At 43.6% G+C, this 24,496-nt stretch overlaps 1 protein-coding gene across 7 annotated transcripts in view; it reads right to left on the bottom strand.

Moving 5' to 3' along the window:
• Nucleotides 1-24,496, bottom strand: part of LOC143296987 (uncharacterized) — a 69,677-nt gene that overhangs the window by 43,603 nt on the left and 1,578 nt on the right. For 4 of the 7 annotated variants that reach the window (XM_076609083.1, XM_076609089.1, XM_076609088.1 and 1 more), the window contains exons 2-3: nt 22,807-23,049; nt 21,578-21,846 (exon numbers count right to left, since the gene is read on the bottom strand). In XM_076609083.1, the coding sequence (XP_076465198.1) occupies nt 21,578-21,628 (51 nt within the window). In that variant the 5' untranslated portion in view covers nt 21,629-21,846; nt 22,807-23,049. The remainder of the gene's footprint in view (nt 1-21,577; nt 21,847-22,806; nt 23,050-24,496) is intronic. The other 3 variants (XM_076609086.1, XM_076609085.1, XM_076609087.1) reach the window with 1 other exon arrangement.

Raw genomic sequence — 24,496 nt, 5'->3', positions numbered from 1 at the left:
CTCTCTCTCTCTCTCTCTCTCTCTCTCTATATATATATATATATATATTTCCCCGAATATATGAGGATCTGGAAACACTGTTCTACCTGTTCAGTCCGGGAGCGGGTTGGACGGAGATGGGGCGTTAAGGTTTATTGCCAGACGATGAGAAAAAGGATTAGTGTTAATCATTTCAAATATATATGTGAAGATAACCGGTTTTCCAGGAAGCACCATAATCGATTACAGTGTATGCCCCTTCAGATGAATATTATCTGTCTCTTATTGACTCCCTCCTTCACACACAAAGCCTCGTGCGCGCGTGCGCTCTCTCTCTCTCTCTCTCTCTCTCTCTCACACACACACACACACACAAAGAAACAAGCATTATTATTCGGATGATGTTTACATCTGATCTATCATATTACATGCTCGTGACACAAAATATCGAGCTTCATTTTTTATTTGATACTAAGTATAGGCCTACAAGCCGCGAACTTTTTTTTTCAACTTTAATTATGGTGGTGCTCTTTTTTCAGATTGATAAACTTGTCCATCTTCAGTGTTACTGACATAATGTTTGTCATCACATTGGCAAAGTGTGGTTTTGATGCTTTCAAACTCCGCAGTGCAAAAGTTAGAACGGTACAACGATTCCACGTGCAGCTGTGGTTGATACAGCTGTGAAATGTTGTCACGAACATGGGTTGCCGGCCTTACTTCCACGTGCAAGTTGATGACTGCCTTGCGTCTCAGTGAATTTAAAGCCACTGTGTGTGCGTGTGTGTGTGTGTGTGTGTGTGTGTGTGTACGAGCGTGTTTGTATGCTTTTGAAATGCACATGCGCCGCAACATGTGAACTGCATTGTTCTGTCCATGCAATTGAAATGATGCCAAAAAAACTACTATGAAACCCTCCCCCCCCCCCCACTCTCTCTCTCTCTCTGAGTGCATGGTGAAAAGAAACTTTTAGCTTCAATAAAACATTCGAGTTCGAGATCTCTCTCTCTCTCTCTCGCTCTCCTGGCCTGTGTGTGTGTATGTGGGTGGGTGGGGGGAAGGGTGCTATGTGTGTGTGTGTGTGTGCGCTGCGTGCATGCGTGCGTGCGCGCGCGCGTGTGTGTATGTGTGTGTGTGTGCGCGCGCGCGAGCTCAAGCGTGTGTAATACAACACTCTGAGAGACGCTTCTTCGTTCATTATGTGTCATTAATTTACGGTCGCTATGCCATGGAAAGCAAATGTGTTGATCAGTAAGAGTCAGCAGTTTGGGCTTCGCGCGGAGTTCAACGGGTGTTCTTTCACACAAAATTTTTATCTAAAAAGGCCATACAAGATATACATTCTTTTATGCAATGATTTATGGCCCAGACGGCTGTCAGTTGAAGAAAAAAAATGTCGGGCATGCACAAGCATTTCGAGATGAGAATGGTTTCTAGCAAGCGATCCGACCTCTCATATTTCACTGGCTGGTGAAGTAATGACAGCCCTTCATCTCAAGACGCCGTCAATAGGGGCAGGATTTCCTTACGGTCCCCTTACAGCCTTGGACGTGTGCATTTCCAAATATAAAAAAAAGAAGAAAAAAGAAGAGATACTTCAATAATGGGCAATATAACCGTTCCTATTCCTCCCACCCACCCACCCCCACCCTTCGGTACATTTCTGTCTTTTAATTAACATACAGAAGAGCTGTATTCATTTCACCGTGCGGTGGAATATACCTGCAGTAAATAAATTTGACATAAAAAGATAAAGAAAAAACAGCATTCCTGTTCGTTCTCAACCCATAGTTTGAACACGACCACCGAAAAAAAAAAAGAAAAAAAAGGAACACTCCACGGTATTGTATCGCACAAAATTACTTTTTTGACACAGTATAATTCCAAAAAAAATTTGTGTGAAATTCTGGCTGCTCCGCTCAGGGAGAGTACGTCCCCATGCTGTTACCGGCAAGGTGGAATTTTGAACATAATTTTGCAAGGAACAATTCTTTTGTTGCCGTGGGCTCTGTTACGTGCGCTAAATGCGTGCTGCACACGTGGCCTCGGTTTATCGTCTCATCCGAATGATGACCACCCCGGACCAAGTCAAAGGGGTGAAGAAGGAGTAAAAAAAAAAAAAAAAAAAAAAAAAAAAACCGGCCCGTACTTGCCCGTGGGGCTGGAACCCGCGGATATTCCCTTCCTGGTTGTGAGCATAACCACTGGGCCACCGCTCTATTTGTGTTGGAAACCCTAGACCAGTGATTCGGTTACGGCCTTGGTTCATATTCGCGTGAATATACACCCATGGAGTTTTTGTTTTATTGTTGTTTTTTTTGTTTTGTTTCGTTTCGAACAAACCATTGTTCTGCGTTGTGTTAACCACACCCCGTGTTTAGGTAGCAGTCACAATCAAAGAGCGGAGGTATTTTGAGAATCGCGGCTGGTTGATGTAAAACGTGGCTTCCGTCAGGATCACCCTGATCTGATCGTCTGAGCTCTCTCACTCCGTTGAAACCCAAGTATTGTGCTTTGTGATTTTGTGTTCCACGTTTTCGTTTGCAGGTGCACCCCCTAGCCTCTCCTCCCCAGCCCCCTTGTTTTTCTATCGCATTTTTTTTTTCCAATTATTTAGAAGTGGCTGACCGAATCTTATCACTGACAAATATGTTTGCTACACAGATTTCACACTACACAGCTCAACAATGCATCATACAATACGGCATGTTATCTTACAACAAAAGACACTGATCCCATGGTAACAATGACAGCCCTCCCCCACCTCTATACAGACACAAACACACACACACACACACAAGTGCACGCAACTAATGTAATAACAATAATAATCATTACCGGTAATAAACAGAAGAAGAAGAAGAAGAAGAAGAAGAAGAAGAAGAAGAAGGAGGGGGAGAGAGAGAGAGAGAGAGAGAGAGAGAGAGAGAGAGAGAGAGAGAGAGAGAGAGAGAGAACGAACGAACGAATGAACGATTTATTCAATATAAGGCCATTGCCCCATTTGAAGGTGTTAAAACTTAAACAAAAGTAAAGAAGATTTTCTACCTTATATAGTTTTATGAATATTGTTAACATACAAACAACATACGGACACAAAAGTATTGCGTGAACAAGTATATACTCAGACTCCAAGAGAAAAACAAAAACAAAAACGAACAAACAACAAAAAGCAATCGTCATTGCCTTACTCTCTGACATCGAACAATTCTGTTGCGTTCTCGCGCCTCTTCAAAGCTTTGTATATATAGAGAGATAAATTTATCATTATATTTTCATTTTTTGATGACAAGAGCATTTGTAACGAAAACAGGTTCTGCCTATCATGATAAATGTGTGGTATAAATTTTGTTCTTAAATCGTGAAGACAGTGTCAGCGTAATACAAAGTGGATTTCATCTTCAGTTTCTTCTTTACACAATGGACATATTTCATCTTTCTCGTAACTGTATCAGGAACTATGTACAGCAATTTCCTACATCCCCAAACTAAATTTTGTCAACGCATACCTCACATGTCTATTCATATTCAATAAGATATAGACGTTCGACGGTGGGAAGTGTCTTAAATTTTCCATATAAGCTAAACCTATCACTTGAATTCATGTGTTCTTCCCACTGTTGCCATCTAACATCAATGAGTCTTTGCCTGAATGTCTTAATAAAAGTTTGCATGCATCCTACCCCCTGATATTCCCAAAGATTTACAAGAACCCATTATTACATAGAACGTTTCGGACTTTTGTTACCCAGTTGGTTTTTTCCTTTCTCGTCCAGTAACAACAACGATTTATAAGCTTTTGACGGTAAACTGTTTTCATCCATTTGTACTAATCTGAACCAATATTTCATACTTCGAACAACAGCACTGATACAAATAGGAAACCTTCCAGGTTATCCATACACTAAATCGTTTGGAGTTTTCATGCTGACGCCAAGGTATCTTTTCAATGCAAACAAATGGACTTTCTCAACTACTGATGAACTAGATTCAAGACCCTATAATTCAGCTCCATAGAGAGCCACTGGTTGTACCTGAGTATCAAACAATTTTATATATAAGTTCAGAGAAGTATTGTTAAGTTTATACAACTTACTTAATATAGACAGAAGACATCTTTTAGCCCCGCATGCCAGATCTTCACAAGAAAACGTAAAACTGAGTTTCGTTGAAAAATATATACCAAGGTATTTATATGAATTCACAACTCTTCCTTTGAAATTGGTCTGTCTAGAAAACTATCATTGTTGTCTGGCACACTGTCAGATAATTCTTCTTGAACTACTTATTTTTCTAGCACACTTTGAAAATGATGAAACCACTGCTCAACACTTATGTCACTGTGAGGCTGAGATTTTGATTTAAAAAGTGTACGCATATTTTGCCAGAATACCTTTTGATCTGAAATGGATTTGACGAGATTAGCAAGAGTAGTCCTATCGAAATCGCCCTTCTCCTTCTTCAGTAAACGCTTATATTACTTTTTAGCATTACAATAAGTTAAGCCATCACCCTTGTCTTTCGTTCTACGACACATCCTCAGTAATCTTCTGACGTGTCGCTTAGCATTTCTGCACTCAGCATCATACCATTCATTAACTTTTCTAAGTCCATTAACAGACAGAGTGAGAGAGAGAGAGAGAGAGAGAGAGAGAGAGAGAGAGAGAGAGAGAGAGAGAGAGAGAGAGAGAGAGAGAGAGAGAGAGAGAGTCAAGCAGACAGATATAAGCACCATTGATACTCACATAATTTACAAGAGTCTCTCGCAACTGAAACGTTTGTGCAAGGATAGTGCCAAAAGTACGGGCAATGTTTTCGTTTCTGGATGCCATCAGAAGGCCCAATAGGAACAAAACATGTTTCTGTATGAACTTCGCACGGGGATCATTCTGAACAGGACACACCAAACTAAACTGGCCTTCATCTTTTACCCAGGCTTTGCACAGCGGACACAGCAGATCAGTTTGTTTTTCCATATATGTTTAAAACGATACCTATGAACGTAAATTGTTATTATACTAAAACTCAATCTAGTAATGGTAAGTCGTATATACCTTTGGTATTTAAAGAAAAACCATCTCTTCACCAAATTTCTTGAACTGCAAACTCTGTACAGATTATATACCATATCTGTCACTTAACTACTCAATATGACTTTCCCAGTTTTGCCATCTGCAGTCAACCAACCAATCGTTGGCGAAACGTTCGCACGAAGGTGTTTTCTTCTTCAACCCTTGAAAAATCTACACGTACCCAAGTACAAATAAACACATTAGAATGTCAGTATCCCAGTTCATTTTTCCCCCTTTTATGTATAAATCATACAGCCTGACGCAGATTTTCGTGATAATCTAAAATTATTCATAAGATACAAGAGAATCAAGAGAGAGAGAGAGAGAGAGAGAGAGAGAGAGAGAGAGAGAGAGAGAGAGAGAGAGAGAGAGAGAGAGAGAGAGAGAGAGAGAGAGGGGGGAGATCTGATATGGGAATCCTTTTAGTATGCTTCACCGGTCACAGCATGTGGTCATCTTCACAATTTGTTTCACAAGAAAGAAAGAGCCAAAACATGATCGGATTGGTTTCACTTTTGCTTCTGTTTTTTCGTTCTTCACTCCGCCCCCTCCACACACACACACACACACTCTCTCTCTCTCTCTCCCTCTCTCTCTCTCACACAAACACACACACACTCACATACACACACGCGCGCGAGCATATTCATACAAACACACGCAAGTGCGCACAACAACACTGTGAAGAAAACAAAATGTTCGTGATAGTGAAATAGACAAGAGAGAGAGAGAGAGAGAGAGAGAGAGAGAGAGAGAGAGAGAGAGAGAGAGAGAGAGAGACAGAGACAAAGAGACAGAGAGAGACTGAGACAGACAGAGACAGACAGACAGAAATACAGGCGTACAAACTGCTCCTCAAGAGAGAGAGAGAGAGAGACAGAGGGGGGGAGGGGGGGGGGAGAGACAGACAGACAGGCAGACAGAAATACAGGCGTACAAAGTGCTCCTCAAGAGACAGAGACAATGACAAATGTTTTATTGAGGGTAAAATGGATAAGCTGGAAGCTTCTTTACACCATGCCCTCACACACGCATACACACACATTGTAATAAATGAAATAAGTATGAATAATAAATGACATAGAACAAACCAAAAACCAAATAGATAATAATAGTTACATAAATGGATGTATCAAAGACTACAATTACGGAAACATGAAAATCATACAAAACATTACCACATGAAAATCTTCAAACACACACGTGTGTGCACACACAGGCATCATACACATAATCTCGAACACACAAGTACACAGAGATACACACGCATACTTACACTCGCCGATTTTCCTTGCTTACACACTGTTGGAGAACAATTAATCAAAGTACATTGGCTTACTAAGAGCTCATCATATGCTTTGATTTTGCTGGTACTAATTACATTTGTTGCATCAGATATTTTTGATACGATTTTTTGAAAGATGCTACTGTAGATCTATTTCTAAGATACTCGGGGATTTCATTCCACAGTTTATTACCAGAATAAGTGAGAGAAGACATGAAAAGGTTAGTTCTGGGACGAGGGGTAAAAATGGTACTCTTGTTACGAATGATTCTTTCCGGGAATTTCCTATAAAGATATGGCGGTGCAAAGTTCTTCATAATTTTGAACATAAAAACACCCTTGTTAAAGCGACATTTAAGATGAAAGGGGAGAATATTTAGTTCAACATAGTCATTTGCTTGAATAGAAGATTTAAGGAGAATGAGCTTAAGGGAACGTCTGTATATACTTTCAAGAGGTTTTAAGCAATTTTTACTAGCCCCGTCCCAGCATGTTGATGCATAGTCAATATCAGGTTGGATGTATGCATAAAAAAATAATTTACGGGTATGTTGATTAAGGAAATGTTTAATTCTATTGAGCTGAAATACTTTCGATAACTTCTTGCATAAAGCAGAGATATGATAAGACCAGGAAAGGTTATTGTCAAGTGTAAGACCAAGTAGTCTATAAGAACTAACTTCCAGCAAATCATTATCAAGTACCTTGAGCCCTTTTATTTTAGATTTGATATTTTGTCGTTTTTGTCTGGTTGTGATTAACATAAATTTAGACTTCTGTGGGTGAATTGCCATGTGGTTCATTTCAGTCCAGTTTATAAGTTTATCAATATCGCTCTGCAACTTAGTGCATACTGTATTGGCATTTGCGTCTTTTTGATGGAGTGTTGTATCATCAGCGAAAAGTTCGCAAGAGGATGAAACGTGAAGTGGAAGATCATTTATATAAATTGAAAATAAAATAGGCCCTAAAACTGATCCCTGAGGAATACCATAATTAACTGACATAAGAGGGGGCATTTTAGAAGCTTGGATAACCGCTTGTTTCCTATTATCAAGAAAAGAAGATATCAGTTCAACTGAGAGAGAGAGAGAGGAAGAGACAGACAGACAGAGAGACAGACAAAGACAGAAATACATGCATACAAAGTGCTCCTCAAGAGACAGACAGACAGACACACACACACACACACACACACACACACACAGGGAGAGAGAAATGCAGGCAGAAACAGAAAAATACATATGGGGGTGCAAGCTGCTTCTGTGGAAGGAGACGGAGGCAGAGACACGGAGAAAGAGAGAGAGAGGGGGGATGTGGGTGGGGGCCAAGGGGGGGTGAGAGACAGACAGACAGACAGATAGGCATACAGAAAGAGAGAAATATGGGCTTGCAAAGTACTCCTGGATACACACACACACACACACACACATATATATATATATATATATATATATAGAGAGAGAGAGAGAGAGAGAGAGAGAGACAGACAGACAGACAGACAGACAGACAGACAGAGACACAGGGCTGGCAAATTGATCCACTCAAACAGTATGTTTGTAACACTGAGACCAAACAAATCATGAACACGACTACTATGTAGCGACCATGTACAACGAGAAGCGAAACAGAAGGTGACATAATTCAACCTAAAACTGTGCCCTCATCTGAGAGAGTGCGTGCGCGGCGCGCGCTCATGTGTCTGTGCGCGGGCACGATAATGTGTGTGTGTGTGTGTGTGTGTGTGTGTGTGAGTGAGAGAGAGAGAGAGAGAGAGAGAGAGAGAGAGAGAAGACAGAGGTAGAAATGTTTAATGGCGCGCTCACAGATGTTTGCAATGCTCCCTTGGTTGAAGGGTTTCAAAGGTGACAGGGCAATAAAACATTCTCTGTGTGTGTGTGTGTGTGTGTGTGTGTGTGTGTGTGTGCGCGCGTCGGTGCGTGCGCGCATGTGTGTGTGTTTGTCCTGTCACAAAGGACAGACACACCCATGTACATACAATACATGCACACGCACAGAAAAAAAACACCGCCAAAACAGAAGCCACTGGGCAACAAGAACATCGCCACCACTATCTTTAACTCCCTCCTCAACCCCGCCCTCCAACACCCCGTCCATCTTCGTATCTTTGTTGTTTTTCTGTCTCAGGCACACAGCATTCAGCCATTCAGCATTCAACAACTTAAATATCGTAACATTCCATGTACAAATAGTTATAATCATCATCGTAAATCTCTCTCTCTCTCTCACACACACACACTCACGCGCGCGCTCGCATACACGCAAACACACACACATTCACACGCACAAACACAACACCCATAGTTTTTACATTCAACAATGACGTGACTGAAAAACCGCTTTTGACAACTTTTACTTTGAAAAACAGAACTGTAGCCGCCGCTCTCTCGTTCGTTCGTTCGTTCTCTCTCTCTCTCTCTCTCTCCCTGTTTCCTCCTTGTAATTCCTACCTCCACCCCCCCCCCCCTCATCCTACCACTAACCAAGTCACCCACATCCCGCTAATGCATTCTGACAGCATATTACGAGAAGGATCACGCACAAGCGCATTGCTTTAAACTGGTTTATCTGGCTGGGAAAGCCAAGTGGAGTGTGCCGGGCACACACAAACGGGCAGGAAAAAGGTTAATCGGCGCACGCCGTTGTCAGTCCATGTGTGTGTGTGTGTGTGTGTGTGTGTGTGTTCGTGCGCGCATCTGCGTATTAAAGACGACAGTATGAGACTGTGTGTCTGCGAGTGCAAATGTTTATGTCCGTCCCCGCCGCCACCTTTTCCCATATATGCTACCCCCTTACCGTCCCTCTACATGTTTCACACACACACACACACACATATATATATATATACATACATACACATATGTGTATGCATATATACAGAGAGAGAGAAGAGAGAAATAAGAGAGAGACAGGAGCCCATCTGTGTTCCGGTAATTGCGACATTCTTTAGGTTTGTGGCACATTATAGAGCTCATCAGACGCTGCAGTTAAAGAAGTCCAGCAAATGCAAAATATAATATAGTGCTGTTGCAAGTTCGGAGCAGTGCGTGCGTGTGCATTTGGGAGTCGGGAAGAGGGGAGTGATCTTTAAAACTTCAAAGTTGTTTACATGACTAGAATGAACACAGGTTTGTGTGTCTGAGTGTGTGTGTGTGTGCGTGCATGCATGCGCGTGTGTGTGTTTGAAAGAGAGAGAGAGCGGGGAGGGGGAGAGAGACAGAGACAAAAACAGAGAGAGAGTATTAATGTGTGTGCGTGTGTGTGTGTGTGTGTGTGTGTGTGTGTGTGTGTTCAGCTGGTAACCATGGAGAAAAAACAACAACAACAACCACCCTGCTCAGCCCTTTCCAGAGCCTTTCGGCTCGCTGGTGCCATGTATACTGACTGACCTCCCTTTTGAAAGAATTATTGGCTTTCAGAATTGGCGTACTAATTGCTCCCTTCCAAACCTGCGCTGTGATATCCCCCCCCCTCCCCACACACACGCATCACCACCCTACCTGTGCCCCCCCCCCCCTCTGCCCTCACCCTCCCCCCTCTCTCTCTCACTCTCTTTTTGTTTCCCTCTCCTTCGCGGAAAGCAAACTAATTAGTAACCGGCATAACATTCGAGGAATCCAATGCAGTTATAGAATGTGTGTGTCCCGGAATATAAAAAAAAGAGAGAGAGAGAGGAAGAAAATGGGTGCACAGGTTTATTGCAGCGCAATGATAATTCTTAATTCAATGCAGTTTTTGGCTATTCTAATTCTCAGTTTTCAAAAACAAGTTTATCAAATAAAAATGCAGTGAATGTCAAACAACGACGTTGTTTGCTTTTCATTTATTTATTTTTGTTTATTTCCTTTCAAGGAGCTTTTATCCTGCGGTATTTCTTATTCTTTCTTTTTATTTATGTCAAACTACAGGAATCTCCGTTGTGTGAGGCAATGTCAAAACGATTTGTTTATCTGTTCATGTATTTATAACTGGCGGTATGTTCGTCTGCACGCTCAAGTTCGTTCCGGATTTAAGCATAATGTCTTTTTGAATAGTATGCGTGCTTGGACGCTTGACATGCTAAATATGTTTTTCACTACCCCTTCTTCCCCCACCCCTTTTTACTCTTCTCTCCGTACTCTCCTCTCCCTGCCTTCTCTCTCTCTCTCTCTCTCGTGTGTGTGTGTGTGTGTGTGTGTGTGTGTGTGTGTGTGTGTGTGTGTGTGTGTATGCGTACGTACGTGTGTGGTGGGGTTGTGTATGTATGTGGGCGTGCGTATACGTGTGTGTGTGTGCGTCTGTGAGAGAGACGGACGGACACACACACACACACACAATGGTGTGGTGGTGGCACACAAAACAATTTCTAGAGACTTATCCACACACACACACACACACACACACATATATATATATATATATATATATATATATATATATAGAGAGAGAGAGAGAGAGAGAGAGAGAGAGAGAGAGAGAGTTAAAAAAAAATCTTCAGAGCTCTACTGCCAAAGCTTAAAAAAATTACAAACCACACTGGGTTGTGTCTGTCATCGACGGTCATAAAGACCACCTCCTAAAACACGATGTACATAGTGTAACAACCACAAAATCTAAATTCGGTGGCACTCAAATTCTTGGAGTTCACAATATTCTATATAAACAAATATTTCTTTCAAGACCCGAAGAACAGAAACGACAGAATTAAGTCTTTCCTGAGACCGTACACCCACAGACTAAATGGAATATACTAAGGCATTTAACGTACTGTTAAAAAAAAAAGAAGCACAGAACTGATTGCATTTGTATGATATTTGGCAAATCGTGGTTTAGTTTTGTAAAACGTGAACGTTTCGTATGGGCAGTGGTTTCATATACACTGCGTCTAGGGCTCGGCATCGGAAGGCGGGGCCCAATCCTCTCCTTCCGGCGTTTTAACCTTTCCCCGCCGAAGTCAGGTACCCATTCACAGCTGGGTGGAGGGATAAAAATCGGAGGTATGTGCTTTTGCCTTGGGCATTACACCATGCCGAAACGGTGATTCGAACCCTGATCACTGGTGAGCACTGGATCACAAATCCGACGCCTCACCAAATTTTTCAATGGTGCCTCCACTGCTACGCACAGGCTTATGAATTAATGGTAAAAATCAAATACTAGAACCACTTTTAATATTTCAACAATATATTACTTTTTTTTTTTTTTTACAGACACACGCCTTTCGTATGGTCGATCCGAATCTCTCTCTCTCTCTCTCTCCTGTCTCTCTCTTCCTTCCCCATTCCCTTTGTGAAGACTGAAAAGCAAAATCCAACAGGATTTTATGCTTGTAAATAACAGGCTCGCTGTCAGTGTAATATATCGTTTAACATTCCAGGAATCCGATTCTTTTATAAATGGAAGGGTGTTTGTTGTAATCCCGCAAAAGCACAAGGAACACAATGACGCGGAGCAGTTTTGTTTGCGGTATGTCAAGTGCTTGCGTTCAAATCTCTGGACGCTCGTGTTATCACACAAGGAGTGTGCGCGTTACAGCTGTCTCGTCCTTTGTTAAACCACTCCAGTTGTCTTCGCATTCACGTTTCCATTTTCTTACACCGCATGAGTACGCGTGCACCGTCGGAATTAATTCCAACTGAAGAACAGTCTCTTTTACAATAAAATATGTCCTGCCAAGGCCCAAGCCATATATAGACGTCACGCCGTCTTTGTTTTCTGTCGCGCGGTGATTTCGACTCTGTGAGCATTTAAATGCTGACGCCTTTAAGATTAACATGCGTACACATCTCCGTGTCATTTCCTTTTCTCCACTTCCCCTCCTGCCCATCCTCTCTCTCTCTCTCTCGTTTCAGCTTGGAATTTTTGTATGCTTGTTTGTTTGCTCATATTCATATCGTATTACACTGTCGGCCTCTTACCTGTAGCTGCTAAGTTTATGGAGCGGAGATGAAATATTAGCAACACTACTCGAACCTTGATTTGATGTTGGAGTCATCTGGTAATTGTTATTTTAGTAGTATTTCAGTTCCGCTGCTCTCAAGTTAGTTTATGACAATGGGATACAAAGCTCAGCAACTTCACCGTGCCCGATTAACTGAGGACGGACAGTTTGCAGCAGATTTCATTGTTATTTGTATCCTTCCCGGAAGTGAATCGTCAATAATTAGAATTTACCTTTTTTTGATTTTCAGCCACATGAGATGTCGACAAACAAAGCATTTCCAGAGAAAACGAATCTGTTAAATTCTACCACGAACACGCACACACGTGTGGTTCGTCCGCCGGGATCGACGAGGACTATCTAGTTATCCTTGGGGTGGGTGGGTTGGGCTCTGTGGGTGCGCAGATGACTGGTCAGGCCAATTCGCGCCCGGAAGGTTCTGACGCAGTGTGGACAGAGGATGGTGGTGGCTGTCGGGGACTTGCTGGCCCTGCTTTTCCTGGCCTGTCTGCGTTGCTCTGCTGCAGCGATTCTGTTGGCCTCACAGGATTTGGCGCCTCTGTGAACAGCTGAACGCCACTTTGGTCTGTCCATTGCATTCAGCTCCCATGTGTCGTGGCTGATGTTGAAGGCCTTCAGAGAAGCTTTCAGAGTGTCTTTGAAGCGCTTCTTTTGGCATCCATGGGAGCGCTTGCCATGTTGGAGTTCGCTGTACAGCAGTTTCTTGATGGGCCTGCATCAAGATGGTGTAGATGCTGGGCAAGTTTACACGAGTGAGCACCTCTGTGTCAGGGATCTTCTCTTGCCACTTTATGCCGAGAAGTTTTCTGAGGCTGGTGGTGTGGAAGTGGTTCAGCTTTTTGGCGTGGCGTTTGTAGACCGTCCATGATTCACATCCATAGAGCAGTGTGGTGAGAACTATGGCCTTGTATACTTTGAGCTTCGTCTCCAGGGTGATGACTCTCCTGTTCCAAACATTCTTATGGAGTCTGCCGAAGGCAGCGCTGGCTTTGGCGAGTCTGGCATTCACCTCGTCGTCGATGACAACTGTGCGAGAGAGTGTACTGCCCAGGTATGTGAACTTGTCCACCGCGTTCAGTCGTTGCCCGTTGATGAAGATGTTTGGTTCAACGTAAGGCTTTCCTGGAGCTGGCTGGTGCATCACCTCAGTCTTCTTTGTGCTGATTGTGAGGCCAAAGTTGTCACAGGCAGCAGAGAACTTGTCGACGCTGTGTTGCATGTCAGCTTCGGAGGCAGCGTTGAGAGCACAGTCATCAGCAAACAGGAAGTCGTTGACGGTGTCTGTCCTCACCTTGGTTTTTGCTTGAAGCCACCTGAGGTTGAAGAGTGAGCTATCTGTGCGGTACCTGATGCCAATGCCTACGTCAGCGTCTCTGAAGGCATCTGTCAGCATGGCTGAAAACATGAGACTGAACAGGGTGGGGGCAAGAACACACCCTTGCTTGACTCCGTTGGAGACAAGGAATGGTTCTGAAGTCTCTCCGTTGTCTTGGACTCGGGCCAGCATCCCATCGTGTAGCTGCCGTATGATAGTGATGAACTTTCTGGAACATCCGTACTTCGCCATGATTCTCCAAAGGCCATCTCTGCTAACAGTATCGAAGGCCTTGGTCAGATCGACATAGGTGGAGTAAAGGTCGGCGTTCTGTTCCTGACACTTCTCCTGGAGCTGCCCGGCAGCAAACACCATGTCGATAGTCCCGCGTTCTTTCCGGAAGCCACACTGGCTCTCTGGTAGGAGACCTTGCTCAAGGTTGCGCTATGAGACGGTTGAGTAGCAATCTGGCCAGAGTCTTGCCTGCGACGGACAGCAGGGATATTCCACGATGGTTGTCACAGGCCTGACGATTTCCTTTGCGCTTGTACAGGTGTATGATGGAAGCGTCTTTGAAGTCCTGTGGAACTGCCTCATGCTGCCAGATGAGCTGGAACAGCTGATGAAGCTTCTCAGCCAGCGCCATACCACCTTCTTTGTAGACCTCAGCTTAAATGGAGTCTGAGCCAAGGGCTTTGCCATTGGATAGCAGACGGATAGCGTTCTGGGTCTCCTCCAAAGTTGGAATGGCATCCAACGACTCACTGACTGGCACCTGGGGGAGTCGGTCATTGGCTTCATCATTGATGGTGGAAGGGCGGTACACACGTACACACACACAGACTACAGAAGCACTGGGGTTATTACACAGACTACAACAGTGTGTAAACACACACACGTGAGCCAAACAGTGGCGTTTAACTTAATACGTTATTGCTCTGATCATGCCAGTGAAACGGCAATCGATAGCTGGCGACATTCAATATGTTATAAAACACGAGATCTTTTTATTCTGCACTTCATTTAAATTCTTTCGATTGCCGTGATTCAGACGATTAAGAAAGGAGATGACGGAAGTAGATGTAACGCTTCTAATGGTTATAACATCAGTGATAATATAATTTCTGAAGGAAAAACGCAAAGATGTGACCAAGCTGATGACTAGACACACATACACCCCCATCTCCCCACTCCACCGTTCTACCCCACCCACACACGGGGATGCGCCCACACAGGAAAAAAAAGCCAGATTTTGTTTTCTTTCAAGTTAATTGGATATGATTCATTCATCAGTTTTTACTGACGCATCCCAACTAAATTCAAGTCAAACCTGTAACTCCGACAGCAATGACCCACTCCCGCTGTTTGAATGCAACTACTTTTACTGTCACCAACATCCATCCAGTTTACGGTCGACGACTCAAGATGCAACGCGCAGTTAGCGGCGCCGAAAAAAAACAAAACCCGAACAAACCAAAAAACAAAAACAGTTTGTATATTGTCTGTTCCTCCACACCGTCTCTCCCTCCTTCCCCACCCCACCACCAAACCTAACCCTCCTCCCACCCCTCCCCTTGGCTCTCTCTCCTACCTCGCGCGCATGACACAAGAGACAAATCGTCCTGGACCAGTTCTCTCTGCCTGCCACGTGCTGTCGTCTTACAAATCGAGGGGCTTAGTGGGGCACAAGGGGAAATCCCGGGCGCATTATTCCCCCCCTGACGTGTGACCCCTGTTGCATGGCCTGCAAGTCCCGCTGGAAGCCAGACTGCCATGGGCAGATAGCACGGGGGACAGGGGAGGGACCAGGGAATGGGGGGAAAGAGTGATGGCCTTGAAATCGCGCAAGACACGTGTCAACGTGCGATGCAACTTCATTAGAAACCTGCCACCTGCCACCAAGACAATCGTCATGCTGAAAATGGATATAGCTCGCTGAAAAATACTGCTGGTGTTCACGAAAAATGAAAAACTGATATATTACGCTTTTTTGTGTATTTAATGTTATACTGTAAAGTCTTTAATATGGAAATTAAATATTTTTTGGTAAACAAAAATCAAGAAAAAGAAATAGATTGCTCACGACTGTGCACACATTCACGAACGTGAACTCACACACACACACACTTGCACGCATATGCGCACTGTCACATCTCTCTACCTCTGCGAGTGAGTCAAAAAAGCTTTTAAATGTTACGCTTCTGTCTGTCTGTGTAGGTGTGTTTTGGTGTGTCTGTGTATGCGATGTGAGCAAGCATGCACTTAAATAGACGTGCATATATGTGTGAGTGCGCACGCGCGTGTGTGCGTACGTTCATAATTCACTATGTGTGTTGCACAACACACAGCTGAATATGTTGGACGCACACGTTTGTGTTTATATGCATGTGCGCGCATGCGTGTGCACAGATGTAACCACTCTACACGCATTGTGTACGCATGTGCGTGATTGTAAACATGCCTGCCCTTTCACCCCAACCATCTTTTACCCTATAAGAAAACATATATCAAGTAAATGAAAACTTATATAGACAGCGTACGAAATGAATGAAAACTTATACGGACTGATAACAAAATGAATGAAAACTTATACAGATAAATAACAAAGCATATAATAAATAAATCACGAAATCGTTTATGCCTTTTTTTTAACGACCGATTGATGATGGAAGGCAACTCTCCCACGAAGTGGGGATGAATGGCGGCGGAACGGGTCAGATTGCAAGGGGTGCGCTCCCCTGACAACAGTGCACGTTTTGTCCGTGCTGTCAGCGGAGGATTAACGGTTATCAACTGTCAGCTCTCCCCCTCCACCTCCCCTGCCCCCACCCCCTTCCCCTCCACACACACCGGACAGTGACGTGTTCCGTGGTGTGCACCGGACAAAAGACCCCGAGGGATGCATTGTCAATAGGGTGTGTGTAAGATTTGTCAAGTGTCTAGACTGTTACGGTAAATCCCGGGGTATATAACTTACCCGTGCCGTTGTGACTCTGTCTCTTGTCTTCTGTTTCTCACCTACTCGATCAGCCTTTACCGCCGTTGTCCCCAAAACATAAAAACACGCTTGCATGGCACAGACAACTGCAGTGCCTAGCTCCTATATCCATCTTAACCCCTTGATTGTTGAAATGAGATCAGTATTGCACCAATATTTACAGTATGTAAAATTTTTGTGTGCATCTTAATGACGTAATTGGTTTTGCTGAATAAAAGTAATGAAATTCAAAGAAGAAGTAAATAATAAAGAATGTCGAGTGACATCCTAACCTGTAACCTCAATCTTATCTCAATGTAGAGACAGCCATCCTCTGACGAGCATACCTGTCAACAGCTGTTAAAGGGTTAAAAGAACAAACTGAATATCTTCCAAAGTAACCTTACCGCCTGACTGCACAGCGTTATAAACCGTGTTTCACCATCAGGTTTCTAAAGGATGTTTCGCAATCGTTTTCCCAAAAAACGTTCACGTACTACACACAAGGGCCAGGTTGCATGAAGTAATTTTTGCAGCGCTAAATTTGCTAAGAATTAAGAATGTTTCTAAGTGGATGGAATTACCAGCAGAGTGAGGAACATTTCTAACCCTAAGGAAACATAGCGCTGCTAAGTTCTTTCCTGCAACCCGCCCGAGAGCGATTAACAAACATCTTAATGCATCCAAGCGGCCCAACGATGAATTGGCGGCAAACGGCAGAGACAGACCTCAGACGATAGGCTGACAACAGTAATCTGGTTGAGGATCGCAGAAAACCATAGCGACTTGACTGTCTAAGGACGCGGGGGCAAGTAAGTTTGACTGAGTCTAACGCGAAGAAGGATTAATAAATAGCCCTTAGTGCTGGAAACATAGAAGTTCAAATGAAGTCCAGGGTATTCTGTTTTGGGTCCGACCCTAGGATAGGCACAGTGGCAAACAACGACTGGGAATAATTTCTGAAAAACAAAAATGATTCGTTCCGCAGAAAGTTGTCTGAATGTCAGTCTGGACAGGACAGCGAGCGCAGGTGTGATGGAGTAGCCTTGATACAACTGTTGTGCTTGGTAACTCTGCACCATACAATAATTACCTTCCTCAGTCGACTGTTCCCGATTTGCCTTTTCCCAGTTCACTTTTGAACCTTCTGTTAAAATATATTTCATTGGAGTGTGTAGAGTGTGTATAAGAGAGGGAGTGCGAGGGAATGGGAGGGATATATATATATATATATATATATATATATATATATATATATAGAAGCAAACGCTCAAGAGGCCACACACACACACACACACACACAATCCAGGTACGGGTTAAGTGTTGAAATTTGCACGGGCACAGATACCACAATCAGCTTCCTTCAACACTAATTCTTAACCGGTCTCGACACACGGCTGAATATCAATGACTTCATGACAAAATCTATACAAATCAGTTTAAGATGAAGCACACACACAGCAACTGAGTTCATCGGCCAACAAGGAATAAGCGTATCGGGATCACCGATTCGGTGACAAGCGAATCGGAATGACACCTCTTAGTGGGCTTTCCATGGAGTGACCACAATCTATTGTTGGTGATTCTGACACTAATGGGAGGAACTGCAGAAAGAATTACTAATTATACCCATGATAAAAACAGGACCTTTATTTCGCAATATGTACACTTGACCACTCCGGTCAGCAAAGAGCTCCACGGGGATCTTTCTTTCTTTTCTTTCTTTTGCGTTCGACAGCTACGCAGTCAGGGTCGAAGTCCGATGGATGCCACAAACTCGGACGTCCGGTGAAGATCGGCTGCCGTCCCCCAGAGCTTGGTGTTGAGGTCAGCATCCCCAGGCCAGGACTGCTGCCGCATCTTCTCATACAGGGGGCAGTCTTGGAGAATATGGGATGGGGTCTGGTCAGCCTGGCCGCAATCACATAGGGATGTGGCTGCCACTCCAATCCTCTTCAGGTGTGCTCGGAGGCCGCAGTGTCCTGTGCGAAGGCGGTAGATGGTAGTCTGGGGTCTCCTCTCCAGTGTCCTGATGGGATCCTGGTGTGCCTGGTAGCCTCCGTTCAGGGTGACCCAGCCTCTTCGGAATCTGCTGCGGAGGAGAGTTTTTGCTTCGCTCCACGGGGATAAAACCAGACCAGCAAAACTCCAGCCCGTCATTTACCGCTACTTTGATCCATGAATTTAGAATAACAGATTTATCTGTTTCCTCTTGGATGGTCCAGTAGCTGATATCAGAAGAGAAAAAGTGGAAAAAGGGGGAGGAGTCAGGTGTTAGCATCTGAAGCCACTGTGACACCCTTGACAGAAAGGTGCCAGCAGTATTCGCTTCAACAGCTGTCTGATGCAGGGCATTCCGATCCCTAATTGTTTTTGAGAGAAAACCTGTTTGTTCTGTGTCCTACAGTAGACTGGGGCAGCTGTTCTGGGTGGGCTCGTCGTTGTCGCAGCGGCATGTTATCGTCGTCGTGCTGCAGTTTGTACAGCATGGCCTGTCTTGCTGTTTGCCGTCGCTGTTGGACAGTGGGTCCTTTCAGCAGATAAGTCATATCAGAGACGGTGACAACACTGCATATTTATTGGGAACAGTCTTTAGAGGGGCGTGAAGATGGCCTAAACTTCAGTGAAGGTGCTTATTCTGTCTGGAACCACGAGAAATGAGTAAATATCATCAGCAAAGCCTGAGTAAGTGGTGTGCAGCACGTGCTGAATCCGGAAAAGGCACTGCTGAACACCAGCGAACTTATTCGGCGGAACAGCGTGAAAATATGCACGATGCACATTCTTCTCAAAACAGTGGAGGAGTCATCTGTGATTTCGATCACCGGCCACCGGATAAACAGTACTGTGAGAAGTAAGTTCTGGTGTCAGTGTCAACCGCTGTGGCGCCAGGCGAAGACAGGGTCAGATTTCACGTGTCGCAGCATCTGTCAGTTAGTGGTTCACGCTTTGTGCGTGCTGTCAGCGGAGGATTAATAGTTATCAACTGTCGTCACACACACACACACACACACGGAAACAGGACGGTGCAGTCCGATACGCCAATTCCCGCTTCGCCTGCTCTGGTTGTGCCGCCACTCAAGATGTCATTGACGATGGTGGCAATAATTGCCGATTGGTGTGGGCTGCTTAAGATCGAACTGCTTTGTTTCCAGCATGCAATCTGTGGTTCGGCAAATACTCAGTCAGAAAGATGAGCAAACTGCAATTCTGCATTCAGGAACCTATTTTACCGGCAATTTTTGTGCATTTATGACATGATAATTATTATCATTAGTAAGTGTAAAATAGAACATTACCATTATCATTATTTTGATTCGAAATATGTACTCCCGTACCAGTGCCTTCCCCCTGCTGTTGCCTCTTGCTCTGTATGGTTTCTCTATCTGCCTCCTCTTCTTCTTCGTCCGTGGGCTTAATTCCCACGTCCACTCGTATGTACACGAGTGGACTTTTACGTCTATGACCGTTTTCACCCCGCTGTGTTGGCAGCCATACTCCGTTTTCGGGGTGTTTCTCCATCTATTCAGTCACGCGGAGGCCAGCAGCTTCATGAATTAACCTCGCCAGCGAGGGCACTACGCTCTGAAAGCTTCATGGGTACATCTGTCAACACGGTAACGCAGGTGTCCCGATGTGAGCCCAGCGAGAGCTGAAAACTCGTGTGCACTGAGAAAGTTCGCTTGGTTTTGATTTTCAGAATGGTTTCCCGGTCGGACAGCAGAATTGCTGATTAATCTCAAACCCTAGTTTTATTCAAATTCAACATAGCTTGAAGCAAGAAAATAAAGTGCTGTAAGCAGGCATTCGTTTTTCTTCGAAATTAAGAAAATGAAATAAAACAGCATGACATAAAATATGATAATTAGCATAAAAATGTCTTCATCATTAAGCGTGAAACCCCACTGAGATGAAAGTTTGACACCAAACTGACAGCGAAGTAAACCATCTTGCTCACACGTTATGTGCTACTTGCTCACACGTTATGTGCTACTTGGCTGAGCGTATATCAACCTGACAAAGGATATGTTGTCTGTGAGGGAACTTTATACCTGCTTGTTCGTTTATTTATTTTTCAACGTTTATTTCCCGAGACAAGTTTCATGCCAGGCAATAGGTATTTTAATGAATAAAACCCTCACTAAGCCATCGTTGGGGCGCTTATGTAGCCTGTGTGTGTGTGTGTGTGTGTGTGTGTGTGTGTGTGTGTGTGTGTGTGTGTGTGTGTGTGTGTGTGTGTGCGCGCGCGTGCGTGTGTGTGTTTGCTTGCTTGTGTGCGAGCCTGTATTGTGCGTATGGGTATGCTTATGTGCGCGCGTGTATATACATGTGCATACGTGTCCATAACTTGTCTTAATCACGAGAAGCTGCATACCTCCACATAGATAAACGCGAGTACAGAAAGACACAAAAATCAAAACCTTACGTATTTACAGGTGCCGTCAGTAGCATTCAGACTGTTCCTGTGAAAAATGTGTCTGGTTTATTTATGACCAAGTGGTTTGTTACTTCAGGGACAGATATTTGCACCAGATTTTCATTATTCGCAACTGCGAGGACGTCTGATTTATTGAGAACCTAATATGACATAGCTATACCAAACACTGTTACGTTCCTACTCACATTATTATTTTCTTACTCGTACACACTTAGAAATGATTATAACCATGTGTAACGTACAATGTAATCATTCTCAGATAGGCTTACGCTTGGAAGGGAGTGAAAGTCAAGAGACACAGAGAGAGGAGGGGGGGGGAGAGGGGTATAAGAGAAAAAAGGGGTGGCGTAGAGGAAGAGAGAGGGGGTATAAGAGAAAGAGGGAGAGGGGAGAGAGAAAAACAGGCAGTCAAACATACATAGTAGGCATGAGAGAGAGAGACAGAGACAGAGAGAGAGAAGAGAGAGAGAGACACACACACACACACACACACACACACACAAACACACACATTCAGAGAAGAGGACAAACAGAAATATCAAAGCTCACCTGAAGAAAGATGAATGCACACAGCACCAGTTTCCCTCCAGCTTTCAGCATCGTGCAGAGATGAGAGAGACCTTCCAACTTCCAATGGTACACCACAGATCGTCCTCAAATCCCTCTCTTCACTTTCCTCTTACTCTCCTTATTATTTGTTCTATAAGTTTGTTCAGTACACTCACTGGGTCAGTAAAAGCTGTGTTTCTCTGTCTCTGACCATCACTTATCAGAATCTGTTCTCACAGAACCAGCGACTCAGTCCCAGAATCTGCTCACTAAAGAACAAACGACTCAAAGTCTCGAAATCTCTTCCTATAGATACAAAGACTCACAGTCATAATATCTGCTCACTATAAAACAAATTACCCTCAGTCACAGAACCTGTTACTATAGAACGGATGACTCTCATTTACTACAGAATAATGTTCCTAAGGAACGATTCACTGTTACATAATCTGTTCTTATAGAACGGAAGACTCACAGTCCGAGAATCTATTCCTATAGAACGAAGGATTCAGTCACAGAATCCGTTCCTACAGACCGAAAAATTCAGTCAAATGAAATATTATGCTGCCATAGAAAGGAAGATTCACAGTCACAGAATCTATTCCTATGGAACGGACGACTCTAAGTTATATAATCTTTTTCTAACGAATGATTCGCAGTCACAGAATATGTTCCCATAGAAAGGACCACTGTCAGTCGCTGAATGTGTTCGTCCAGAATGGACGACTCTTAAGATTCAGAATCTGTTCCTAACGAATCATTCTCAGTCACAGAATGTGTTCATATAGAAAAGACCACTCTCTGGCACAGAATCTGTTCCTATAGGACGGACGACTCAAAGTAACATAATCTGTTCCTATAGGACGGACGACTCATAAGTTACAGAATCTGTTCATATAGAAAGGACCACTCTCTGTCACATAATCTGTTCATATAGAAAGGACCACTCTCTGTCACAGAATCTGTTCATATAGAAAGGACCACTGAATGCATTCATATAGAAAGGACCACTCTCTGTCACATAATGTTTTCAAACAAACAAAAAATCTGTTCACAGTCACAGAATTCGTTCCTATAGAACGGAGGACTCTAAGTTACAGAAGCTGTTCCCAACGAATCACTCGCAGTCAAAACATTATTATCTTATTATAGAACGGAACACTCTCAGTCACAGAATCTGTTCCTATAGAACGGACGACTCTAGATTAAAGAATCTGCTCCTAACTTACGACTCGCAGTCATAGAATCTCTTCCTATGGAACAGACGACTCTCAATCACAGAATGTGTTCCTCCAAAAGGGACGACTCTTAGAAAGCTCCCGTCGCCTTCACTGACCGCTTGACCACTCCTGAACCCAGTGGTCAGTCAGTTAATATAACTCTGAACTTCCTCTTCACACACGAGCCGGTGTCGCCGGGAAAATAATACGACAGGAAAATCAGACTGTAGGAGTGTTGTTGGAGACCTCCCCCTAAAAAAGCAAGAACAAAAAACAAACAAAACAATAACAAAGAAAAAAACCCTCCCCTTTCCCTGCTTAGTCATTGGTAACAATTGCTTGCACTGCATTACAATTCTGTTCAAAATGCTTTATACTCCCATCGTTTCCTAATCTATACACAAATTGAAAAGAACGCATTTCTACTCGTATTACTGTGATCTACAGTTGAAAAGGAAGCACAACACTACATACCAGATAGTATTATTTTGTATATTCATCGTGAAGAAAAAGAGCTGAATTTTACTGAAGCTATTTTTCCTGTTTGAGGTAAGCGTTGATTTCCTATTTCCTGGATTTTGGTGTGTGTGTGTGTGTGTGTGTGTGTGTGTGTGTGTGTGTGTGTGTGTATGTTCTAAAAAAGTATATTTATATGAAAAACCAAAACCAAAAAAAAACCACCTGGGAGCGTTTTCCTCCAGGAAGTTTTTTTTTTGCCTCCTACGCCGGCCACCGACCCTCTGTTTCAATGATCTGATGACGAACGCTGTCGCCACTTCCTTCGACGCTATTCCGATCTTTCCGCCGGCCTCCAGTGTAAACAAGGCGATGATTATGCCTGAGAGATGATGACCTTGTGTTGACGCCGAATTTCGACGCTCGAGAAAGTGCTTGACATTTCTGCCGTTTCTGTGTCAGGTTAAATACGAAAACAGAAAAAAAATATCCCATCCCCACCCAAACGAAATGATTCGTTTCCGATTTCAGAAATCTACGAGTAGTTCCAATAATTCTTCTTGGCGTTCACTGCCGCACATTCAGTCCAACTTTGGTTCCAAAATAAGCCTTCCAGCGGTCACGTGGGGATACTCTTTCCACTCGTCGGTTGAGCAACCCAGTTTTGAATGTCTCAGTGGAAAGGTGTCTGAGCGGTCAGTTTCAGTGAAGACCGAATACACTTCGTCTCCCCTTTTCGCTGTGACACATTGAGTTCTGTGAACAAAAGGCGTGAACGCGGAAACGACAGATATGACCTGAATTTCACTGTGGGACCTATAGAACCGTCTATTTTATCCCTCCTTACTGTTTTTAAAGTTACATCCTCTTTTCCAACTACACATAATTCTTCTTCATTTAACTATGTTGCAGACATTTCATTGCTCTTCTGGTAGCAATTTCATTAACCGGTTGTCTCTTCAGTTAACTAGTCAGGGCTAGAAGAAATCGGGGAGGGGGGAAGAATATATATACTTGTCCTCAGTACAAGTTAAAAAAAAATTTGATAAATTTCTAGCCCTAATATTAATCATCGAATGTTTACGTCCGTGAGACGAGGGAGTACGGAAGTAAAATCAAATAAATCGTTCTACACGCAGTAAAGAAAAGGACAGACATTTCAAGTGAACATATTTGTAATTGCATTTGTAAAGTTCAGTTGGTACTGTCTGAGCGAAGCCCATTCACTCCCTCCCTTCCAACC

The sequence above is a fragment of the Babylonia areolata genome, chromosome 22, assembly GCF_041734735.1.
Source record: "Babylonia areolata isolate BAREFJ2019XMU chromosome 22, ASM4173473v1, whole genome shotgun sequence".
Lineage (NCBI taxonomy): Eukaryota > Metazoa > Mollusca > Gastropoda > Neogastropoda > Buccinidae > Babylonia > Babylonia areolata.
This window is presented reverse-complemented; position numbering and strand designations above follow the sequence as displayed.